Source organism: Paroedura picta, chromosome 7 (assembly GCF_049243985.1).
Source record: "Paroedura picta isolate Pp20150507F chromosome 7, Ppicta_v3.0, whole genome shotgun sequence".
Taxonomy (NCBI): Eukaryota; Metazoa; Chordata; class Lepidosauria; order Squamata; family Gekkonidae; genus Paroedura; species Paroedura picta.
The window spans coordinates 114096281-114120525 of record NC_135375.1 but is presented as its reverse complement, the minus strand read 5'-3'; the positions used below and the strand labels follow the sequence as shown (position 1 = coordinate 114120525).

Genomic DNA, 24245 nt, shown 5'->3' with positions numbered 1-24245 from the left:
ATCTGTAAATTATGGCTCCAACCCATATATGTAAATGTTATCCTTTTTGGAGACCACCTCCTATGATATGTGCCTAGGGTCACCACTCTTCGCTATTATTTAATTGTGTGCTGAGAGTGTGTCTCATGTGCCCACCCAAGACCCCTTTCCTTCCCCCCAGGCCCATCGTTGTCCATTGGGGCGGGGGCGGGGTGACATGCCCATATATGGTCATTTCACCCGATAAATGTTTAACTTTTTTAAAAAATCATTAATTAACTCCCACTTGGGAAATCTTTCCGGGGCCATTAAGAAACCCCAGGCTCCCACGAAACGCTGGTAGAAAAAGTCCGGCATGCAGGAACCAACGCAGCTCACTCTTCGGGGCCTCTGAGGCTGCCCATTGTGGCGTCAGGGGAAGGGGCGGGTCTGCCGTCATTCCGGCCAACCCCACGGGGACCTTTCAGAGCGCTTCGCTGGGGGGGGGGGGGCGGCGGCTGTCCCGCTCTTGGAAACGTTTCCCACCATCTACGCGAAGCCACAGGTGCAGGCCATCCGGGCTTGGCGATCAGGCAGGCGGAGGCGCCCGAGAGGGGGGCGGGGGTTGGGGCTGCCCTTGGCGGGGGGCGGCCCTGGCTGGAGCCGCAGCGGGGGGACTCGGGCATGGCCGGGCCAGGCCCCTCGAGGGAGGCCTGTCTCCGGCAGCCAAGGCCGCTCCGGGCAACCGCCCGGCTGAGGAGGCCCAACTGCCTGTCGCGCGCGCCCGCCCGGTCCTCGCCCCCCCGCAACCGAGGAGGCCCCGCCCCCTGGCGCCCCTCCCCTCCCTCCCCCCCCTCCTCCTCACCCTTGAGGGCCCGCCGGGGAGAGGCGAGGGGCGGCCCCTGTTGCGCCCTGGCGCCCTCCGGCCCGGCCATGCTCGGCGACGCGGCGGCCTACCTATGGGCGGCCTGGCGGAGGGGCCCGGCAGGGACCGGCATGCACCGCGCGCCAACGCCCCCTCCCCTGCCCACCAAGGAGGGAGGGGAGAGCCCCCAGGAGCCCTTCGGCGGCAGCCCCAAAGCCGCAGTGGCCCCACGACCCCCGAAGGCAGCGCAAGAACAGCGGAGCCCCCCTTCACGGCCAGGCCTCGGGGCAGAAGCGGGGCTCCGAAGCGCAGGTTCTCGTGGGACCTCCTCGTTTAAAACCTGAACGGTTAAATCTAGTATCGAATCACGTGTGCAAGGCAGGACTCTGGACTGGACCCCCGACCCCCCCCCAAAAAAACAAAATTTGGGGCGGAGCAGCAGCCCCAAAAAGTGGAACCAAGGGTCAGATCCTCATCAATTCATAATTCTTACTTTGAACTATAACCAACTTTACACTGCATGTTTTAGACCAGGGGTAGTCAAACTGCGGCTCTCCAGATGTCCGTGGACTACGATTCCCAGAAGCCCCTGCCAGCGAATGCTGGCAGGGGGCTCCTGGGAATTGTAGTCCATGGACATCTGGAGGGCCGCAGTTTGAGTACCCCTGTTTTAGACTATAGGCAGCAGGGCAAAAAGCACACATCCACGGTGTCGTGGCTCTGCCATGGGGCAAAAAAGTGGTTGAAATCCATGGGTCCTCATGATCATCCCAAACTCAGCATAAGATCACCCACTATATCAATAGCTACAGCATGCACCACAAAAACCACAGATCCACACCTGCGTGGTAACGCCAGGGAGCTAAAACGTGGATCTTTAGGGGGTTTGCACTGGGTCACCCAAACTCACCATCAAATCACATATCATGTCCATGGCCAGAACTCCCAACCCAAAAACCTTGGATCCATGCCTTCATGGTGACACCACGGAGCAAAAACACGGTTTGAAGGAAGGATCCTCATGATTTTGTGTTGGGTCCCCCCAAACTCACCAGATCACCTTTTCTATCAATAGGCACATCATGCACCACAAAAATAATGGATCCATGCCTTTGTGGAAACACCAGGGGGCAAAAACATCATTTCAAAGCACAGATCCTCATGGATCCTCAGGTTCTTTACATACGGTCATCTCAAACTCCCCATCAAATCACATTGCATGTCCATGGCGGCATCTTGCACCACAAGAAACCCCACCCCCAACTTTGTTGATCACCCCCTTATTCATTATCCACTCACATATGTTGTCCATAGAAATTTTATTAAGCACTTAATTGCCATGGGGTAAAAACATTCTTCCAGAGGGAAGATCCTCATGGATAATTAGGGTTTTTTTATTTGTGGTCACCTTGAACAAGTCACACTTCATGTTGATGACCCCCCAAACCAATGAGCAGTGCCAAGGTTCAAACGCTGTATTAAATAATGTGATCCTGTTGGATCCTCATGATTGTTAAATGGGCTCCAGCCAAATACATTATGAGATCACACCAAAACAGATTCAGATACCTTCACTGGCAATAAGATGTGAAATGTACGGCTGAGGCAAAAGGGGGATGAGGTTTCAAGTGCCGCTGAGCTGGAGCTCGCAGGAGAGGCCAGGGCTGAGTAAGGACCTCCAGGAGGCTTTGGGAGCTCAGTGGTGTAAAGAAAAGGGTGTGTGGGGCAGGACATAGGGGTTCATCACACATAGAATCATAGAGTTGGTTCTGGTCCGTCCCTCCGGGCAAGAGAGAACAACTCTGCTCCATCCTCTACATGGCAGCCTTTTAAATACTTGAAGATGGTTATCAGATCCGCTCTCAGTCGTCTCCTCTCTGGGCTAAACAGACCAAGCTCCCCCAACCTTTCCTCATACGTCTTGGTCTCCCAACCCCTCACCACCTTTGTTGTCCTCCTGCTACCTGGAAGGTATCAACAAGGTTTTATTGACTGATTGTTTGGGATTATATACCATCCCTACCGGCCAGCCGGCTGGGAGCAGTTCACAACAAATAGAAACAGTTTAAAAGCCAGAACAAACAACCCCGCCGACCCCTGCCATGAAATGGCTGGAAATGCCACTTCCATCTGAAGGTGGGATGGTTTGAGGGCAGAGCTCAATTGATGTTCCCGCTGCCCCAGCCTCAACCAAATGTTGGGTGGAAGAGCTCCATCTTGCAGGCCCTGTGGAACTGGAAGAGATCCATCAGGACCCTCAGCTCTTCCAGGAGCTCATTCCACCACATCTGGTTGAGGCCAGACGGACTTCTCTTGGGTCAGGGACTATTAGCCTGTTTAGATTCGCAGAGCGTAATACCCTCCTCGAGGCATAAGGAGATAGGTATGTTGGACCCAAACCGTGGAGAGCCTTAAAGGTTGAAACCAAAATCTTAAACTTGATCCGGAACACCACTGGAAACCAATGCAGCCACCACAGCACAGGCTGGATAGGGGCCCTCCATGATGTTCTAGTGAGGACCCTCAAAGCTGCATTTTGTACCAACTGCAGCTTCTGGGCAAGGACAAGGGCAGGTCAGCATAGAGCGAGTTACAGAAGTCTAATCTGGAGGTGCCTGTTGTGTGGATCACTGTGGCTAGGTGTTCTGGGGCCAAGTAGGGTGCCAGTAGCCTCGCTTGGTACAGGGGGGGAAATGCCAGCTTGGCGACCTTCATGACCTGAGCCTCTATGCAGAAAGGGAGGCATCAAAGGTCACCCACGGATTCCTGGCTAGAGGGACGTGCTTCCTGACCTGGACCCTTCCTCCCAGCCACAGGCCCTCCATCTTGGAAGGGTTGAGTTTCAGATCTACTTTCCTCCCCTTCCCAAGAGTCATCCCACCTCCAAGGTTTCTTTCTGCAGATCAGTCAAGATGCTGACAGTCTGAAGAGACACAATCAACCCCCTGCCTAAAGCCCCCTGCCCTGTAACCACCCAGTTGCCTAACTTTATCCCCCTCCTTGAAGCTTCCACTCACAGCAGTGTGTATAATCGGCACTTTGTTAAAACAAGAAAAGAATGCAGAGAGATTCTTCCCGAAATGAGTGCTTGTTTTTGAGCAAGAACACAAAACTGAGGGGGCTGAGGCCAAGTCACCTCTTGGTACTGAGCAAACTCCCTTTCTTCAAAACATATTGTGAAAAAACGCTTATCTGCTATAGAACATCTGGCCGCATCCTCTGAAGCCAGGCCCCTAAAGCTTGTCCAATGGAGCTTTCCAGCATGTCTGTGGGAAGTTCTGGGGTCCAAGGGCAGAGCGTTCCTGGCCTGTTTGCAGAGGCAGCGTGGTGCCATGGTCAAGAGTGGAGAGAACTGGGTTGGATTCCCTTCTCTTCCCCCCCCCCCCATGCAGCCGGTCACTGTTCTCTTAGGACTCCCTCAGCCCCAGCTGCCTCTGTTTCGTGGAGAGGAAAGGAAACGTATTTCTAAGCCCCTTGGCTTAGCCTTCCTTCCCAGCACAGCAAAGAGGCAGAAGTCCTGTCCCCACATCACAAATGCAGCTGGGTGTGTGGGAAGCCAGCCAGCCTCTTGGCCCTCTGAGTCAACAGGAGGCAGCAGTGGGGCACCAGAACTGTTGGGACACAGCACAGTTCTCTCCAGGGGCGTTTTGTGCTACCGTGAGCTGTGACAAAAGTTTAAAGGAAGTGCTATCCACTCTGCAGGCAGGGTTTTCAGAACCGGAAGCTGGCATGACCTCCCTCCTGTAACTGTTGTGGGCTCAGAAGTAGGCTGCCAAGAGAAACATCTGGCCCCAGAAATGTAGCTTCCAGGAGAGCTTAGGAATTCTGGATCCGATCCATCCCCTGGCAACCAGCTTATGAATAGGGACAGCAGGATGGGAAAAGGAATAAAGAGGATGTCTCATTTCCCCCTTCCTTCCCTCTCTCCTTGCTGTTTCCCACTGTTGTTCTCTAAATCAGCTGTCCCCAACCCCCAGTTCAGAGACCAGGATCGGTCTGTGGATCAGTACACGGCTCCTCCTCATCCTCCTCCCCGGCTGCTGCCATGGGGGCTTCCCTGCCACTCTGCCGCCAGTTCACCTTTGGTGATCTCCGGTGGCCGCCATGGTTGGGGCTCCCCCTCGGCATGGCATTGCGCAGCTGCTGCTGGCAGCGCCCCTCAGTGGGTGGCAGGAAGTCAGGGGCGCTGGCGGGAAAGCAAGTGGAGCAGGGGCTCAGGCGGCGGCAGTGGCAGCATCCCTCGACAAAAGACTATCCCCCCCCCCGTGGCCTCATTAAAATTGTCAAGCAGTGATAAAAAGGTTGGGGACCATTGTGGTCCCCAACCTCCGGTCTGTGACCTGGTGCCAGGCCACGAAAGCCTCAGCAACGGGCCGCAGCTTCCTCCCCCCGCCCCCCCCGCAGCAACAAGCTTGCCAGGCTGCGAGCAAATCGGCCACCAAAGCTTCTTGCTGTGGGGGGGGGGAGGGAAGCATGGCCGCCGGCACGCCGGTGGCGCAAACACGTATGCGCGGACCTGCGGCACATGCATGTTTGCACCCAACAGGGGCCTAAACATGCTCGCAGCAGTTTCATGCATGCACACATGCAGAGAGCCACCACGCATGTGCGTTTGTGCCCCACTGGGAGTGCAAATGCACATGTGTGGCAGTTTTGCGCATGCATGCATGTTCGAAACTGCCACACATGCGCGTTTGCGGCCCCGTGGGGCACAAACATGCATGCGCAGCAGGTCCGTGCATGCACAGCAGGTCCGTGCATGTGCGTTTGTGTGGGCCCTGGGTCGCCCTCTCCCCCCACCCCTTGTCAGCGGTCCGCAACCAGAAAAAGGTTGCGGACTGCTGATCTAAATGATAAAACTTAGTCTGGAGCCTCTGAGAACTGCAAGGTTCGTCACAGAAATTCAGGCATGCCTGTGCAAAATGAACATCTGAGAGGATCTTCAGGACATATTTCCCACCAAGTGTATACGCAGTTTGTTTCAGTGGGTCCGCAATGTCTTGTGCATGAGAAGACCTGCTTGTGCATTTCACTGGCAATTTTACTGGCATTTTATTGGTCTTAGTAAAAAAAACATTATATCCAAAAGACTGGATTTTTTCTCCAGGCATTTTATGGGGCAGCGTTTGGGGGTTGAGCAGTTGCTGGGAGAGTGGTCTGAAAAACTTCTAATAAACAAACAAGGGCCAAGGACCCCAGAGAGCTATTGGGCTCCCAAGCACCCACCCCTGAGACCCCACCCAAGGGCGACAGGATGGAGCAGAGTTGTTCTCTCTTGCCCCGGGGGGACGGACCAGAACCAATGGGACAAAATTAATTCAAAAGAAATTCCATCTAAACATCCAGAAGAAGTTCCTGACAGTTAGAGTGGTTTCTCAGTGGAACAGGCTTCCTCGGGAGGTGGTGGGTTCTCCATCTTTGGAAATGTTTAAACAGAGGCTGGAGAACCACCTGACGGAGAGGCTGAATCTGTGAAGGCTCAAGGGGGTGGCAGGTTACAGTGGGTGAGCGATAGGGTTGGGAGTGTCCTGCATAGTGCAGGGGGTTGGACTAGATGACCCAATAGGTCCCTTCCAACTCTATGATTCTAGGATACTAAGCTGCCCTTCTCTGTCCAGGGCTCCCCAAAACTGCAACAGACCTTGGCTAATGTTTCAATTCATCCCAGGTGCCGTTCCTTTTTGAGCTCCATTTCTAAGCGCATCGAAGTCTATCACATGAAAAGAATATTGAATTAACTGCCCTGCCCGTCTGGTAAGGCTTTCATCCTTGTGTGCAGGCATCTCTCTCTTCCTTCCTTTCTTACAGCCCTTTTGGCTGGCAAAGGGAAATCCACAGACAAAATCATTTGAAAAGTCACCATCCTCCTGCATCTCAAAATGCATCTCCCTCTCTAGTAGGCTATGTTGGTCTGAAGGGCTAGAGGACGCTTTGGGTCGAGAGGCACCTTGATTCAAGGGATAAGCTCTCGTGAGCAAGCCCACATCTTCCTATTTGTAATGGCTGTATCTCTGGGACCATTTCCGCACAAGGAATTCCCCCCGGCCCAGCCAGGGTTAAAATCCTGCTGCCACATGATGTAGGCTCCAGCCTGTGGCTGGTTATGGATCCTCCAAGATGTTCCCATGAGGACTCTTGCAGCCGCATTTTGCACCAGTTGCAATTTCCAGGTCAGGGACAAGGGCAGGCCTGTGTAAAGCAAGTTACAGAAGTCAGTTCTGGAGATGACCATCGCAGGAATCACTGTGGTCAGGTACTCAGGAGACAGGTAGGGCGCTAGTAGCTGTGCCTGGCAAAGGTGGTAAAACGCCTGGTGAGCTATCTTAGTGACCTGCACCTCCATGGATAGTGAGGTGTAGACTCTAGAGAGTCACTCCCAAATTCCTGGCCTGGGGCGTAGTGATCGGTTGTATTCCGGCCAGGGTGGGCAAACGCGCTTCCTGTCCTGCTTCCTTCCTCCCCAACCCCAGGACCTGCAGGGGTGTTGGTGTGTCCCCCATGAATCATGGGTTGGTTCCTTGGTTTCCCCCCTCCTTCCCCCTCCCCTGTCTAGGTGTGCCTTCATGGGAGGAAGCCGAGGAGGAGGCATGCGACAATGAGTGCCCACTTGGAGGCCAGTCAGCCGAGGAATGACCTCAGAGGAAGAGAAGAGTCAAGAGGGTCTCGGTCCTGAATGCCCTTCGTCATCGGGGTTGCAGAGCTCAGGTGGATGATTGCATATACCTGTGCCAGGGCAGTCATCACACTACGATCTGCTATCTTCATCACCGTTCGCTATCTCCTCCCTCCAAGCAGAAAACAAAATGGTGGAAACGCGTGGCATGATGCAGATAGCATGGGGACACTCTGGGCTTGGTCCAGCCGTAGAGTTGGTGCAGATCTGTGTTGCAAGGTAAAGTTTACCATTGTCATTATCATTATCATTATCATTTAAATAAAGTGTCAGGTTTTGGGGGGTAAACAGGGTGCGAAAAAAACATTGATGAGAGGTGATTGGTGGCTGCATGCCTCCGTGCGGAAATGGTCAGGGTGGGATTTGCCAATAGCCTTGGGCCTCAAAATCTAAGGGCCTCCAGCCAAGGCAGACAGTATTTTTGACAGTGTCCTAGGCTTTTCTTCCTCATGCTGCCATACTATACTGCTTTAAATAACCCTTCCTTGGACTTCAGCTGATAACTGAAAACTCGTGTAACCCCACCCTGAGGGTTGCAGTGGGGGAGGAGTTCTCGCAACCCTATAGACTCCCTTGTGGGGTCCCTCAGGGCGCGGTCCTCTCCCCCACATTGTTCAACATCTTTATGCACCCTCTGGCCCAGCTGGTACAGAGTTTTGGGCTGGGTTGCCATCAGTACGCTGATGACACCCAGCTCTATCTCCTTATGGATGGCCACCCAGATTCCCCCCCGGAACCATTTGCCAGATGTTTGGAAGCGGTGACTGAATGGTTCAAGCAGAGTTGCCTGAAACTCAACCCCTCCAAGACGGAGGTCCTGTGGCTGGGAGGAAAGGGGTGGGATCAGGCAGTGTGTTTACCCACCCTGGAGGTGGGTATCATCACGCCCATCAGGCCAGGAATCTGGCTGTGACCATTAATGCCTCCCTGACTATGGAGGCACAGGTCAAGAGAGTAGCGAGCCAGGCATTCTTCCATCTTTGCCAGGCCCGGCTACTAGCGCCCTACCTGTCCCCTGACCACCTGGCCACAGTGATCCATGCGACAGTCACCTCCAGAATAGATTTATGTAACTCACTCTACGCCAGCCTACACTTGTCCTGGATCCGGCAACTTCAGCTAGTGCAACATGCAGCTGCTTGGTCCTCACTAACACACCTTGGAGGGCCCATATCCAGCCTGTGCTGAGGCAGCTGCATTGCTTGCCAATTGCTGCCCGGATTCGGTTCAAGGTTTTGTTTTTAAGGCCTTACACGGGTTGGGACCCACATACCTGAGGGACCACCTGTTGCCCTATGCCCCCCGCAGGGCCTTACACTCTGTGGGTAAGAACTTACTGGTCATTCCCAGCCCTAAGGAAGCACGCCTAGCCTCAACCAGGGCCTGGGCCTTTTCGTTCCTGGCCCCCACCTGGTGGAATGAGCTCCCAGGAGAGCTGCGGGCCCTGCGGGATTTGCCAGCTTTCCGCGGGGCCTGTAAAACGGAGCTCTTCCGCCAGACTTTTGGTTGAGACTGGGGTCAGCGTATGAGAGCCATCGTCCCCCCCCCCCTCCCGGGACTAGAAGCTACACCACTCCCTCCTTTCTTCCTGCTGCTCTGATAGTGGGGGGTGGGAATAAGATTGTTTTTCCGCTTTGTGATTTTAAGTCTTTTAATGGGTATTTTAACGGGGTTAATATTATTGTTACCCGTCACAAGCCTACAGGGAGTGGCGGGAAATAAATAAATAAATAAATAAATAAATAAATAAATAAATAAATAAATAAGTAATAAGTTATCACAGAGGGAAAATTCTTTGCAATCTTTGTATAGCAAGGATTTTTTGGATGTGGTATGATAAAGTTGCCTCAGAAATTAAGAACCCCGTCATTTGGAACGCCGTCACCATAACCCTCAACAGCCCATGTCCCGGGTCTGGCATGATGGGGGGCAGAGATCCCCGTCCTCCCCTGCAGGGTCTTCTAATTCCCCACTGTCCGCCCCACATCCTTTCACAATGGGCCAGCCAGCAATGCCGCTTCCTTTCATCCCACGCATGCCTGGGCTTCCTGCCATAAGACCTGGGAGTTTCAGCAGTTTCACGCCTGGCGAAGAAGGCACTTTCAGTACACTTTCACTGCACCCCCACCTACCATGCTCACCCCTCAATGGGCACCCTGGGGATTTTGCCCCAACCTACCTTTAAGACCTGCCTTTGGCTCATGTCCACTCAGGCCGAACGCCATTCACGATGCTCCCACCATTAAGAAGTTCTGGTTTGTTTTAACTTTTTGCGGGGAGAAATCCAAATTAGCCACAATACCAAAGAATTATTTCAAAAATTTATTAGCTGCAGCATTAAAAGGGGGTTGCAGTGTGTCCTGTCTAAAATCCAGTGTCCACCCCGAGACACACTGGGGAAAGATTTGTCTACAGTCCACATAACACTCTCAGATAGCCTTACTATCTTATTAACCACCCTATACAATGTTAGATAAATATTTATGAGGTGTCTGGGTGTGTGTGTCTTCCCTGTCCAGGTACAGCTTCCAGGGACTCTCCACCATCCCTCAGGCAAGCTGCCCAGGCACCTGACAGATCTCTTAGACCTGGGGTAGTCAAACTGCGGTCCTCCATATGTCCATGGACTACAATTCCCACGAGGCCCTGCCAGCTGACCATTTGCTGGCAGGGTCTCATGGGAATTGTAGTCCATGGACATTGTGAATCCCACAGTTTGATTACCTCTGTCTCAGACTGTTCAAAAGTTCAATTTCTCCTTCCTATGGCAGGATGTTTTCCCGGGTGGTCCCCCCTTGAACCCCTGAGTTAATTTTCTAAATCAAAGGGGTTCCTTCTGGGTTTTCCCCAATGGAATTGAGAGAATATGCATCTTTGTCTAAACATAATGCATAGACGCATTAATGCTTAGATAAATTAAGTAGAACATACTACGTGTAAAGACAGAAAACAAAACAGAGTTTCAAACATGAAATCAAGAACTATAGAGACTCATCTTTATACATCTTTATACAGACTCATCTTTATACAGCGAAGCACCTTCCGATTGGCCCCTCACCAGGACAGACAGCAGTTCTAGCCAATCGGGTGAGGGCACAACCTAGGCCCTCACCAGCACAGGCCAGGAAGCCATGGAGAAGCGGCAGGACACCGTGAGGAAAGAAGGGCTTTGAATCTAGTAATACAATATTATGCAATATTACATAGCATAATACAATATAAAATATTATACGGCATAAATCAAGGAAACTGGTTTTCCATACCATTATGCCTTAAACATATAGAATCATGGAGTCATAGAGGTGGAAGGGACCTCCAGAGTCATCTAGTCCAACCCCCTGCACTATGCAGGACACTCACAACTCACAATCTACCATATGACTCTATTATCTGTCCCAAATAGATAAAGACATAACAATTGGAATGGATTCCCAGGGATTTCTCGTTGCAGCCTAGGCTCCCCAAGGTCACCTGGAAAGCCAGTCCAGTTCCTGCAGCTACTGAAGGCTTCCTTCCAGGAGGAATTTGGACCAAAAGCTTCTGCTTCATTGTAGGCCTCAGAGACCAACAAGATGGTGAGCCTGCAGGAGCCATGTTGTGTGCAGCAGGCGCTCCAGCACTCGCTCCTCCCTCCCTCCCTCCCTCCTGAAACAGTGCTTGGAGCCCGTGTTTGCCAGGGAAGGTGCCGAGGGTCACCCTTCTCCAGAGGGAGATCTCTGGGGGTGGCAACTGTTTTTTGGCTGATGGAAATGGCAGCTTTGGAAGAGCTAGACTCATCCCAATGCCTCTGGGAGAGGCCGGGGAAAGCTGAGCAAGGGGCAGCTGCCCATCTGCTTTCATCAGGCAGCCAACTGCCTCTGAACATGGAGGTTCCATTGCAGCATCACACCTACTGCCTCCACGGATTTAAAACTAGCAATTCATTTCATGTCTTCTGGCAGCAAATTGTATCCGTTTTTTGTCATATGAACAAAGTTTGGTCTGTTGGTTTTGTCTCTGCTCAATATATCATGAGCTTTTACTTATTTTTATTGATTCTTGGCCTTTCTCCCCCGTAGGGACTCAAAGCAGTTTATCCTGTTCTACTCCCTTCCGTTTTAAACTCACAACAAGCCTTAGAGGTAGGCTAGGCTGAGAACGTGTGACTGGCTCAAGGTCACTCAGGGAGTTTCCATGGAACAAGCAGTGATTGCAAACTGGGTCTTCCTTATACTGCCCGATACCGTAACCCTCAATACCACCCTGGCCCCACAAGCCTTGAGATTTCTCAAGTTTTAAGATACTAGAAGGGAAGTTCTCTCCAGCTGTTTTCCTCTGCTGCATATTTTGTAAACCTTCATCACTCAACAAAGTCCGAGTTTAGGGGCCCCTTTAAGACCCATCGAGTTTTATTCAAGGGATAAGCTTCTTTGGGCTCCCCTCTCTTCTCCCCCATAAGCCCCTTGTTGCCTTTTCTCTCTCTGCCATCATCTTTCCCTTTGGCATAATGCCCTCCTGGATATCTCTCTCGATGTGTCTGGGCTGGTAAATAGCATACAATCAGCCACTGGCTCTTTAGAATAATGCTGATTTTATGAGTTGCCAAAAACACAGAATTACAGAATCACAGAACCACAGAATCATAGGGACAGTCCGCACCAGGATCTATGTAGCAAATTGGTTGCAGAACGAAAAAACGCCATTTTAAATAGTGGAATTCGTCGTTATGCATAACTGCCTTTGTAGTGGAATCCAGTTGCGTTTCTATTGTTTCCCACAGGTTTCCGCTCTCGGCAAAAATCGCTAGCCAGGAAGCGATATTGCCGAGCTTTGTCCCGCCCCTGGCCGTCAAGCAGCCAATGGGCGGCCGTTATCATGCTCCCAAAAAGCCCCTTTCCCTTTAAGGAAGGTTTTAAAAAACAAACAAACAAACACACGTTGCAACGAATCTGCGTTGATTCGTTGCAACGGAGAGACCCATCTAGCTAGCAGGTGGTGTTTGAGCTGCCGTTTCATTGTTGCCACGCTCCCCCCAAGTGAAAAAAAAAATACCGCCCCCCTGCACGGGTGCGATTTTCGGCCGAAAATACAGTGAAAAATAAAGGGAAAATAAACCAGCAAACGGGGCTGTGTGTTGCTTGGTGCTTGGTGACTTTAAACAGCTCTGGGGAGGGACTGCAGCCAGGGAAGCCTCGCTGGGTAAACGAAGGCTCGCCGGTGCATTGATCTCCGCTTGCTCTGAGAAAAAAAAATAGCAATCGCTTCGCCAGAAGATTAGAGGAGAGAGCTAGGGGGAGGGACTTTGGAGAAACCGCAACAATGGTAACACACAGAACTTTCCCAATAGTGTTGCAGATTGGTTGCAAGAGTGTATCGCTTTCCGGAGGATGAATCCACTTTTTGGGATTTCCCTGAAAGCGCTACAACTAAGCGCTTTTTGCGGATCGGTTTCAGGAGTGTTGCAGATTGTCAACGACGTTGTGCATAACAGGAAAACAGTAGCGATTTCAATTTGCAACCATTGTGCAATTTTGAACGAGTGCGGAAAGGCCCATAGAGTTGGAAGGGGCCATACAGGCCATCTAGTCCAACCCCCTGCTAAACGCAGGATCAGCCCTAAGCATCCTAAAGCATCCAAGAAAAGTGTGTATCCAACCTTTGCTTGAAAACTGCCAGTGAGGGGGACCTCACTACCTCCTTAGGCAGCCTATTCCACTGCTGAACTACTCTGACTGTGAATTTTTTTTCCTGATATCTAGCCTATATCGTTGTACTTGAAGTTAAGACCCATTACTGCGCGTCCTTTCCTCTGCAGCCAACGGAAACAGCATCCTGCCCTCCTCCAAGTGACAACCTTTCAAATATTTAAAGAGGGCTAGCATGTCCCCTCTCAACCTCCTTTTCTCCAGGCTGAACATTCCCATGTCCCCCAACCTATCTTCATAGGGCTTGGTCCCTTGGCCCCAGATCATCCTTGTCGCTCTCCTCTATACCCTTTCAATTCTATCCGAGTCCTTCTTGAAGTGAGGCCTCCAGAACTGCACACAGTATTCCAGGTGTGGTCTGACCAGTGCCGTATACAATGGGACTATGACATCTTGTGATTTTGATGTGATGCCCCTGTTGATACAGCCCAAAATGGCATTTGCCTTTTTTACCGCTGCATCACACTGCCTGCTCATGTTTAGCTTACAATCCACAAGTACCCCAAGGTCTCGTTCACACACAGTGTTACCTAGAAGCGTATCCCCCATCCAGTAGGCATGCTTTTCATTTTTCTGACCCAGATGCAGAACTTTGCACTTATCTTTATTAAATTGCATCTTGTTCTCATTTGCCCATTTTTCCATTGTGTTCAGATCTCGTTGAACTCTGTCTCTATCTTCCGGAGTATTTGCCAGTCCTCCCAATTTGGTGTCATCTGCAAACTTGATGAGTAGTCCCTCCACCCCCTCATCTAGATCATTAATAAATATGTTAAAAAGTACCAGGCCGAGCACCGAGCCCTGAGGTACCCCGCTACTCACCTCTCTCCAGTCTGATGAAACACCATTGACGACAACTCTTTGAGTGCGGTTCTCTAACCAATTCCCTATCCACCTGACTATCTGAAAATCCAGATTGCAGTCCTTCAATTTATCCATCAGAACATCATGGGGAACCTTGTCAAAAGCTTTACTAAAATCCAAGTAAATGACATCAACCAAATTTCCCCGATCCAGCAAACCTGTTACTTGGTCAAAAAAGGAAACCAGGTTGGTCTGGCAGGACCTGTTGGAGACAAATCCATGCTGACTTCCTTGGATCACCAAATTGTCCTCCAGATGTTTGCAGATCGCTCCTTTTAATATCTGCTCCATTATCTTCCCCACAACAGAGGTCAGACTCACTGGTCTGTAGTTTCATGGTGCAGCGCCTTTAAAAATATGAGCTTTTCAACAGCAGAAAATGTTTTATTCATCCACCCTTCTTCCCTGACATCTCTCCCCGCCTCCTCCAGGGCTCAAGGGGGGGGAGACCCTGCCCTGTCTGGCAGAGAGGCCTGGATCCTTCTGTGCTTGGCTGCCATCTTGGAAGAGGCCATGAGAGCCGAGGAGACCCCCACCCCACCCCAGAGTCCCCTCACATAGACGCACATGGCCGCCTGGCCCCTGGAGGAAATCTCAGTCCTGCTGGGAAGTGGTTGTGACCACCTTAAATTTGTGTCCCTAGGTGAACAACACAGAATCTGTGCCGGGTGGGGATAATTGCTCCGGCTGTGGGGCGGGAAAGAAACTCCACCCCTGGGAGTGACTCATCCAATGGCTGAGGGGGAGGGAAGGGCAGGAAACAGCCCCCTTGGCCACTGTGACCCGAGGGACGGGGGGGGGGGGCAGGGCCTCCTTTGTGACGATTGCGGAGGAAAATCGTGTTTTGTTTGTTTATTGGTTTATTTCTTTCTGATTTCAGTTTATCCATTTATTTCACTAATTTATTTTGTTTATTTTAATTATTTTATTTATTCATTTATTTATTCTTTTTGATTCATTTATATGGTTCATTTTTATTCATTTATTTTTACCTTAATATTTATTTGTATATATTTGTACATCTGTATATATTTGTATTTATTTACTTATTTATTTGTACATTTATTTGTAAATCTATTTATTTGTACCTTTGTATATATTGATTTGTATATATTCTGAATACAATGGCTGCACAACATCTAAGAATGTAAGTGGGGCATCTGCATTTTGTTCCCTCGCTATTTTGACCCCACCACACCCCGTAGAACGATCCCCCAAGCGATGTGGGTTGTGAAGCTGCCGGCTTCTCCAAGAGTTGTCCGAACGCTCAGCTCCGCATCAGGGGAGGGAAAGGGTGTGTCAGGCCTTCTCCAGTCCCTCCACCCTCCCAGGCAAGAGGGGACAAGAGCCCCCCCCCATCTGGTGCCCAGGGGACAGCGGAGAGGAGATTCTCTCCAGACCTCAGACGCCCTGCAGCCCCCTGCCCACCCGGACAAGACTGAAGGGCTTCTGCGGCCTTTCTCCCCAAATCCGCCTTGGCAGTCTTCAGCCCAGCCTCCTCCTCCCGGTTTGGCTTGACCAGGGAGCCTGGCTGACCAGGAGGGAAGGGGAGGTCCATCAAGGCCGAGTCACGAAGCAGGAGACGGAGGGAACGGCCCTCATCCCAGAGAGGCCCCCTCAAGTGTTCTTCGATATCAGGGTGGGGGGGGGACTGCGGACACAGGGTGCTGCCAGGCCAGTGACTCCCCTCCTCTTCTCTCTCTCCCTTCTAGCCTCCAACGCTTAAGGGCCCTGTTCAAACGGGCCAAGGTCGGCCCCTGGCCGGAGGAGAGGCACAGCCTGCAGGTGAGGAGGCGCTACAGTCGGCCGTGGAACAGAAAGCAGGAAGGCGGGTGGAAGCGGCGGAAGTGTTGAGAAGAGAGAAAACCCCTGGGCTCAAGCCCCCTGTGGCCCTCAGCACAAGGAGTGGTTTGGAACCAGGCCGACTGGGCTTGGAAACCTCGTGGAAATCTCATGGCACCTCCAAGACCGACCTCATTGATTAGGGTACGTCATTGGTGGGTCATGGGCCCTTTCACCAGTCGGATCTATGATGACAGACGAAAACGGGGCATTCATGGAGGGCTCCAGTGGGGAGGAGACAAGAGCAGCACCAATGGACACCCTGAGCCTGTCAAGGGTCTCTTTCGATGTAGGGGGGGAGGGGACATGCCGTGTAAAAGGTGGGGGGAGTCTCCCCCTAGAGTGACAGAATTTGCTGATTCCCCCACTGGAGTCTGAGGGAGGCCAGGAGCCGAAATGGATCCCCTGAGGGCTTCCGTTTATGTGCCCGACAGCAGTGCCCACGGTGAGGAGAAGCCTTGTGCCTGAGGGGCAAATCGGGCTCCCCCCACACAGGAGTGCTCTGCAGTCCTGGCTGGGCTGTGTGGCCCTCGGGCCCCTGGTGGGGCTGGGGGGACACCGAGGGGGGCTGCCATGGACTGCAGGGAACTCGATGGGGGGAGGCTCTCTCTCCTGCTGTTGATGGAGCCCCACCCTCAGACCTGGGAGCCACTGGACCTGTTGCTGAAGCGATGGTCCAGAGGATCCCTGGGGGGCGAGAGGGAAGGAAGGCCCCCACCAGGGGAGGATTGGACCCAGCCCAGAACGTGGCGTCACCTGTGGTACCAAAATCCACCCAGCTGGGAAGGGCTCTGATGGAGCCACCTTGGAAGGGGGAAGGAAAGCGGGATCTCTCCGGGTATTAACCGGGTCCTTCCTCCCCAGCTGCCACTGCCTGCAGGAGGCGCCCACTTCCTGGCCGCCAAGGAAACGGTAAGCCCCCTGAGGCACGAGGGCCAGAGAAGCCATGGAGACTTTCAGGGGGGATCCTCCTCGGGAGCGGCAGTGGCAGCGGCTCCTGGCCAACCAGATAGACTGCCCCTGACTGGGGAGGGCTGCTTCTCTCCTTGGCCCTCCACTGCCAGGCTCCCAGCCCCCCCCCCCCCTCTCGCCACTTCCAGGGCCCCAGACAGGAGCTCGCTTTCTTAAAGGCGGTCAGGCGGGTCTGCCAGGGCCGGGACCATTCTCTGCCTGACGACAAACAACAAATTGCAGAGAAAATACGAGTGAGTGTGACTCAGGCCTGGGGGGGGGGGAGGGAGTGGGGGGCAGGAGCAGACCTGCCCCAGCCCAAGGAGCTCTGATGTTTCCTTTTTGTAACCTTTGTCTCCCCAAGGACATTATGCACAAGTCTTTCCTTGCCCTAGAGGCAAGAATGGTTGACTGTATGGAGGCTGTGGCAGAGCTGAGGTACCTTTCTTCCTGAGGGAACCCTGGTGCCAGGCCCTCGGAGGGGGAGGGAGGGAGATCGTTCTGGGGCTGCAGGATGCTAAGCAGAGCCAGCCCAAGGGAGGGACCGCAGGAGCAGGAGGAGGTGGGAGGCCATGGCTGCTTCCTGCCCGGCCTCAGGGGGATGTGGGCAGGGTGCCTCAGGGCAGCACCTGGGAGCAGTGCCTCCCTCCATGAGGCTCTCCCTGACTTTCAGCAGCTGCACTGCCATCCCCCCCTCCACCCTCACCCTCACGCTGCAGCACCTCCGTCCCAGACCTGAGGGGGGAGCGGGGCGCCTCAGACGAGGCCCCAGCAGGCCAGGTACGTTGAGCGTCTTCTCTGGAGGACGAGATGCAGCTGTGGGGAGAGCTGTGTTCCTCTGGAAGAGGCGAAAGAGGCAGAGTCCCTCTTTGGGTGCCAAATCCAGAGGCCTGGAGATGGAGTGGTGGTCTTCAAGGCTTCCTGGCCAGGCCTGGGGGGAGGGGGGGTCAGCCATATCATGCCAGATCGCTCTTCCCATCAGGCCAGAAAAAGGCTGCAGAGAAGGATGGTGCAGGGTCTGATCCGGGAGGATCCCTCAGAAGGCCCCCTGCACACCCTGCTGGACGTAAGTAGCTGGAGAAGGTGGGAGGCAGATGGGCAGAGGGGATCCGAAGGGAGCCCAGCAGGGAGACACGGTCACCTCTGGCTCAGCACAATCCACCCCACCCTCCTGCTGGAGGGCGCCCCTCCCAACTGGCTGCTCTAGAAACCCATTCCGGAATTTGGCTTTCTGTGGCAGCAGCAGAGTGGCTTGCCTCTCTCCTGGGGGAAGAACTCCCAAGGTGCTGCCGTCCGTGAGCCGTGGGAGCACCCCAATGGAGGGGTCACTGGGCACCCGTCCTGTTCCCTCCGGGACTCTGAGGGCCGCTTGAGATGGTGGCTCTGCTCACGGGGCACGTTGGGGGCAGGCAGCTATCCCACAGGAACAGAGCCCATTTCAAAGCATGCGGCCCACCCCCTCTGGGGATCTTTCTGAAGAGCAGCCCAGTCCTTGTTGGGCAAAGCTTCAGGGGGAGGGTGCGTTGAGGACCATGCCCTGGCCGGAGGGCGTAGACTGAGGGGCTCCTTCCTTCCTTCCTTCCTCAGCAACTCTTATACTGGCTCCGGGTCAGGTGGCCTGCCCCCAGAGCCTGGGCAGCTGTTGTGATAAGGGACATCCTTCCTGAAGTCCTCCAACCTCAGATGAGGCCTGGTCCTTTAGTCTCCACAGTGCCGCCCTCCCTCCCTCCCTCCCTGACTCTTCCCCAAAATGCCAGAGTGTCTACCCCTGGGACATTCTTTGCTCTCCTCTAGGGCCCCCCCAGTGTCAGTGGGGAGGTGTAGGAGTTTGGCCGAGGCGCTGGCAAACCACACCTCTCTTTAGCTAAAACCTCTACATCTAACCCCAGCCTGCAGACGACCTTTTGACCCAGCTCCTTATATGGCTTGGAATGTAGCCTAAACCAATCCTGAAAGCACACGATGCCTTGAGGAATTTTCTTCTTTTTTATTATATATTTTTTATTTTCATAAAGATAGAAATATAGAATAGAGACAATGTAAGTTATTAATACAGAGAATAGTAAAATATAGTCTTCGTTTGGAAATGTAAGACCCCACCTAAACTACACAATGGTATGAACTTTTGCCCAAAGCTTGTAAACATTTTCACGTTTCCACCACATTTAAAAAGAGAAGCCTACTTCGTTACCACCTTTCCAACATTTGTTTATATCGTTTTTAACAATTTTAACGGTCATTTTTGGTGTCCCATAACACCTATGAAACAATTTATACTTAACACAATCTTAGAGCCATCCACATTTCCACCACATTTAGGAGAAGAGGCCTACTTAGTTGTACAGAAGAAAAATATATAAGTTGTTATATGAGTATAAGTTATATAAGTATCAGTTGTTAATACAAAAAATAGTAAAATAAAGTCTTCGTTGGTTACATTTACACCTCCTCGATTAGGTGCCTCCTTTTAGTTATGCTTTAAGTTTAGGCTGGAAGGCACTGCGGAGATATATTTAATAATACAGATCAGCTTACTTAGAAGATCTTAGACCCCACATTAACTTCTTGTCCCTAGTGAGAAAGAAGGGGAAAAGCCCCACTTTTTCGTGACATTGCCTTGAAAATGTACAAGAGAATAACGAGAGGATTTCAGTCATTGCTTCTCCTTTCCCTTAATACAGATTCAGCTTACATAGGAAATCTGAGACCCCATGTTGACTACACAATGGTATAGACTTTTGCCCCAAACTTATAAGCTTTTTCACATTTCCGCCATATATAGGAAAAGAAGCCTACTTTGTTACCACATTTCGAACGTTTGTTAACATAATTTTTAGTAATTTTTACAGTCCCTTTTAGTGTCACATACATCTATAAAACATTTCATACTTGACACATTCTAAGAGCCATCCTGACAGGTATATTTTCAGATTTGAATTAAATGCTTAACATTAAACATTTTTTGCAGAACAGTATGAGCTTTGGCCCTGTGGCAATACACTAAAAAAGAAGAAATAAAGGGGGTGAAACCCCGTTTTATATTTCCAGCACTTACGATTATATTGCCTATGTGCCTACAGAAGAAAAGAAAAAGAGAAAGAATTTCGACCACTGCTTCTCCTTTCCCTTCCCCGGTCTTCTTAAGGGGGTCTCATATCGAGGCTTGCTGCATCTTGTTGTTCCCGTAGACTTGTGTTCTGTCCAGTTGGCCTTTGGCGTAGAAAGTGCAGTTGTACTCTTTCCCGCAGAGTATGCATCGATGAATCTTGAGGCAGTTGCACCTCCTGGACTCCAATATCAATACAATTTTTCCCCCGAGAAGCTCCTTTAAATCGATTACTTTCACAGCAGATCCATATATCTTTTGATGGGTTCTTGTGTACTGTTGCTTTGAAATGGCTGTATGTCTTTTTAAGAAGAGTGTCCTTATCTAGGCTGCAAGGCTCCGACATCCCCTTTTCCATCTCCATAGTTTCAAATTTCTCTTCTGCTGATGGTTTTCCACCTTGTTTAGAGCTATCATCAGCCACTATTATTGATCCATCATTCCTGTTAGAGACTTCTTCCTTGCCGTCTTGGATCTCCTTGAAAATATTTTTAAGCAATCCTTCTGTAAATGCTTTCAAATATTGGGTTTGTTTCTCTATTAGATGAGCCATTCTTTTTAACATAGACATGTTTTAGGCTTGCAAGTCAGCAACCAATCTCAGACAATTTTGCAAATAGCCAGTAGAGGTCCTACACAGTCCTAAGCGAAAGCAACAAACTGTTTTGACCTCCGACGTTCCTGGCACTGGCATGTGACGTATTGAAGTCAGTAAAGCAGATATTCTCGTACTGGAGCAGAATTCTCATGAGATCCTCCCACCCACGGCTCTTATCTCTTATCTCCGAAAACCAAAACAATTGCAGTAAGAGCTATTGCTAATTAATTTGAGTTGATTTAAGTCCTTCTTCTGCTTAGGAAAGAGAATTAGCCTGCCTCATAACGAGGTGGCTTCAGGCAGAGCAAAAGGGGGGGGGGGAAGAGAAACGAAAAAACGGAGAAATACTTGTGGTCTCTGTGTATTAATTGATGTCTTGATATCTTGGAATTTGGCAGATGTCCTCCCCTCAGTTCACAGCGTTCATTTGCAGTAAATTGTAGTGGAGGGGTTAAAGCAGATTCTGAAAGAAAGAAAGAAAGAAAGAAAGAAAGAAAGAAAGAAAGAAAGAAAGAAAGAAAGAAAGAAAGAAAGAAAAGTCCAAGATAGATTATGGCGGTCGTCCTCTTGACCCGAAATGCTGACAGCCTGTAATCCAGGGAGATATACTCCCTAAAGGATTGGAGACGGCCCCAAGAATTCCCTAGGACTTCCTGGGCAGAAAGGTGAGGTGTGGTTTGCGTACCCCTCCTCTTTTCTGACAATTGCTTCCACAATTGGCCCCTGTCAGGCTTCAGTGATTGCACTGCAATCCTCTCAGGATGACATCTTGGCCACACCCCCCCCCCTTAAGGAATTTTCTTTGTCTAACCTGGTGGGAGAATGGATAAATAAAGCAGCCCCTTCTGATTTGTAGGCTTTTTCGCCAGACCCTTGCCTTGTGTCATTTATTCTTGCGGCTTCCCGATAAGTAGTGTCCACCAACGTGGTCAGACCCTTCCTCATCGCGACCAGAGAAAGGTCTTGAGTGCACTCTCAGCTTCGGCTCCCTCAGCTTGGGCTCCCTGGTGAGATGGATTCATTGTCTTCAGAACAGATAAAGCATGCTCATAAATTACAACAGGCCGTAAGCCAATGTACGGGGGGAGTGGTCTCTGCAGAAGACCTCCGGAAACTATTCTCGTGGTATCCCTCACAGTTAACTTATTTTCAAGGCATGATAGAGGGGATAGCCAATGGCTACAGTATGTTACCTAGAGACTGGAAAGACATGATGAGAATGATATTAAGTTTAGCAGCAGTGGCTCTTTGTATAAAAAGGGCTTTGAAAAGCGTGCCAGGAACAGGCACGCCACTGAAATCTTTTGCTGCCACAAAACAGGGAAACTCTGAATCTTACACTGTATTTATAGATTGTTTAAAAGGTGCGATCTCAAGGCAGGTGGACAATCCAAAAGCGCAGGCAAAACTGTTGTTAAAATTGGGCTTTGAAAATGCTAACACAGAATGCCAGCAAAGTTTTAGCAGACCTCCATTTGGATGAAAGCAATGCTTTGTACTTGAATTTTCCAAATGACTCTCCAATATGAGTACATCTATTTTTATATTTTAACTTTTAAATTTGGCTGCAATTGATGGAGCTTCCAGCTGCAGCAGCAAGAGTGCTGTTTAGCAATTTGAAATCAGGGTGTTTTTTTTTTGTTCCTATGCTAGGAACTCAGTTAGACATTTGAACAGCCCAGTGAGTAATGTTTTGTTCTCTCACCTGTCACCCATTAATCTATATAACTAAAAGGATTTCCATAGCACAGAAATGATCTTTTGTTTCCAGCCAAGGTATGGTTTTTTGTTTCCTAACCCCCATTTCAGGGAAGGGAGGGGGGAGATTTTGTTTTAAAACTTTTTGGTTAGCAGTTTGGAAGTGTGCCCACTGAAACGCTGCTATGCCTCAATAGAGCTTTATCAGTCAGAGCTGTCTAGCTGCGTAATATAGGTTAGGAAGATGCCTGGCTGGAGAGTCATGCCTGCCTGCTCTGTAGTAAGAATTTTTCTTTTATGTTTGTGTTGTTTTAAACTCTTTTGTTTTTGTTTTGTGTTTTACTACCCTTTTTGGTAAAAACAAGGCACAGAACCTCTTTGGGAAATGTGTCCATAGTTTTTTTTCCTGTTACATTATCAGTCTTTTTTATGTGTAATTAGCAGTTAGAATATTTTCTTTTTGTCAGTTTTTTTTTTGTTTGTCTGTTTAAAAGAGAACCTGCAATTTTGTTTTTGACTCAGGCATCTCAGCCTGATTTATAGCAGCCAGCCCCACTCTTTCACAGGTCAATTGTTTTGTTTTGTCACTGGAATGCATGGAGATTAGACCAAAGTACTGTGAAAGCTCTAAGCCCCTAAGGTTCCTTCCAAATGAGTATCTGCTCTATCTTGTTTCTAACGTTTTCAGTTGTCATTTTCTTTGAAGAGTGTTATTACTGATGTCCCAGTAGAGGGCCTAATGGTGTTTACTGATGGATCTCCCTCACCAGGAGTCTTAACCTGGGAACAACCAGATGGTATATGGAACCTTAAGTTTACAGGTCCGCAGAAAATCAGCTGACAGCAGCTGTGTTGGCCCTGGACCTTTTTGAGTCTCAACCATTTAATTTAATTTCTGATAGTTTGTATGTCTGTAATCTTTTATCTGTCATTGAATATTCATATCTGTCTCCAGCATGTGATGAACAACTATTAAGTTTGTTTTTAGCTGTACAAAAATCACTGTAACTGCGAACAGCTCCAATGTAGCAGCCCCTTCTGATCTGTAGGCTTTTTTGCCTACATTTGCCTACGTGTCATTTATTCTTGTGGCTTCCCGATAGGGAGGGTCAGGAGGGGAAAGACCCCAGTGGTTCAGGGCTCCTGGGCTGTCTCTGGATGGACAAGACAGGCCTCTTCTTCTGCTTCCAATCTAGATCGTCAGCCATGATACATTCGGGCACCTGGTGGCAAAGCTCTCCGTCTCCCTGGCCGACCCGGACGCGGAGGTCCAGGAGAAGGTCAGGGAGGTCATGGGACAGCTGATGCAAGTCGAGCAGAAGGGGCACGGTGAGTTCGCGTCCCTTTTCTGAGGTGGGGCACCCCCTCCCTTCAGAGCCACGGAGTTCCTTTGTCCAGATAAGCCTTCCCCACCATGGCCTCCAGACCTCTGGTCCCCACGACCCCAGCCCTCCACCGGTGCCAGAGGGGGAGACCAGCTGTTCTGAGCAGGGCCAGTCTGCTTGAGCTCCGCCCGGTGTCTTCCTTTCAGGCCGGAGCAAGTTCACTTGGGAGGAGGACCCAGAGCGGCCCTGGAGGGAGAGCTACGCCCACCTCATAGGGGCAGCTGAGGTACGGAGGCCCGTCTGTGGTGCTGGCCAGGCAGTCTTGGAAAGGCCTCGCCTCTTGGGCCTGGGTCAAGGGGCCTTGGTTCATTCCCCGGGAAGGACACAGCAGAGCTCCCTTGGGGGATTCTTCCATCAGCGGTGTGCAGAGACTGGGAGTGCCCCCTTCCCTTCGCCATGCCACAGCTCTGGAGCATGCCCTGATTCATTTTCGGAGCCCCATTTCCTCACAGGGGAGCTGTTTGAAGCCTCCCTTTGGAAAGGGGCGAGGGAGGGAGGGCAGGCAGGAGCCAACCCCTCTGGGGGGGACTGACAGGGTGTCTTCCTGGTTTCAGGTGTTCGGAGGTCTCCTCAGGGAGATGCAGAGGCTCTCTCTTCAGGAGGCCGCTCTGGAGGACGTCC

At 50.9% G+C, this 24245-nt stretch overlaps 1 protein-coding gene and 1 long non-coding RNA gene across 15 annotated transcripts in view; one reads left to right on the top strand and one right to left on the bottom strand.

Moving 5' to 3' along the window:
- The window catches only part of PPP3CB (protein phosphatase 3 catalytic subunit beta), a 50875-nt gene extending 49769 nt beyond the window's left edge, over positions 1-1106 (bottom strand). For 3 of the 14 annotated variants that reach the window (XR_013232730.1, XR_013232731.1, XM_077346028.1), the window contains exon 1: positions 824-1009. Coding sequence is in view for 10 of the 14 variants with exons in the window: in XM_077346028.1 (XP_077202143.1) it covers positions 824-893 (70 nt within the window). In the remaining 4 variants the exon portion in view is untranslated. Of the gene's footprint in view, positions 1-504; positions 731-823 lie in introns of those variants that run through there. The other 11 variants (XM_077346023.1, XM_077346032.1, XM_077346026.1 and 8 more) reach the window with 9 other exon arrangements.
- A 14593-nt stretch (positions 1107-15699) lies between these two features.
- Positions 15700-23742, top strand: LOC143841575 (uncharacterized). Its single transcript, XR_013232729.1, has 3 exons — positions 15700-15829; positions 17820-17903; positions 23436-23742. It is a non-coding gene; the product is annotated as an uncharacterized LOC143841575 (long non-coding RNA).
- Positions 23743-24245: the final 503 nt, after the last annotated feature.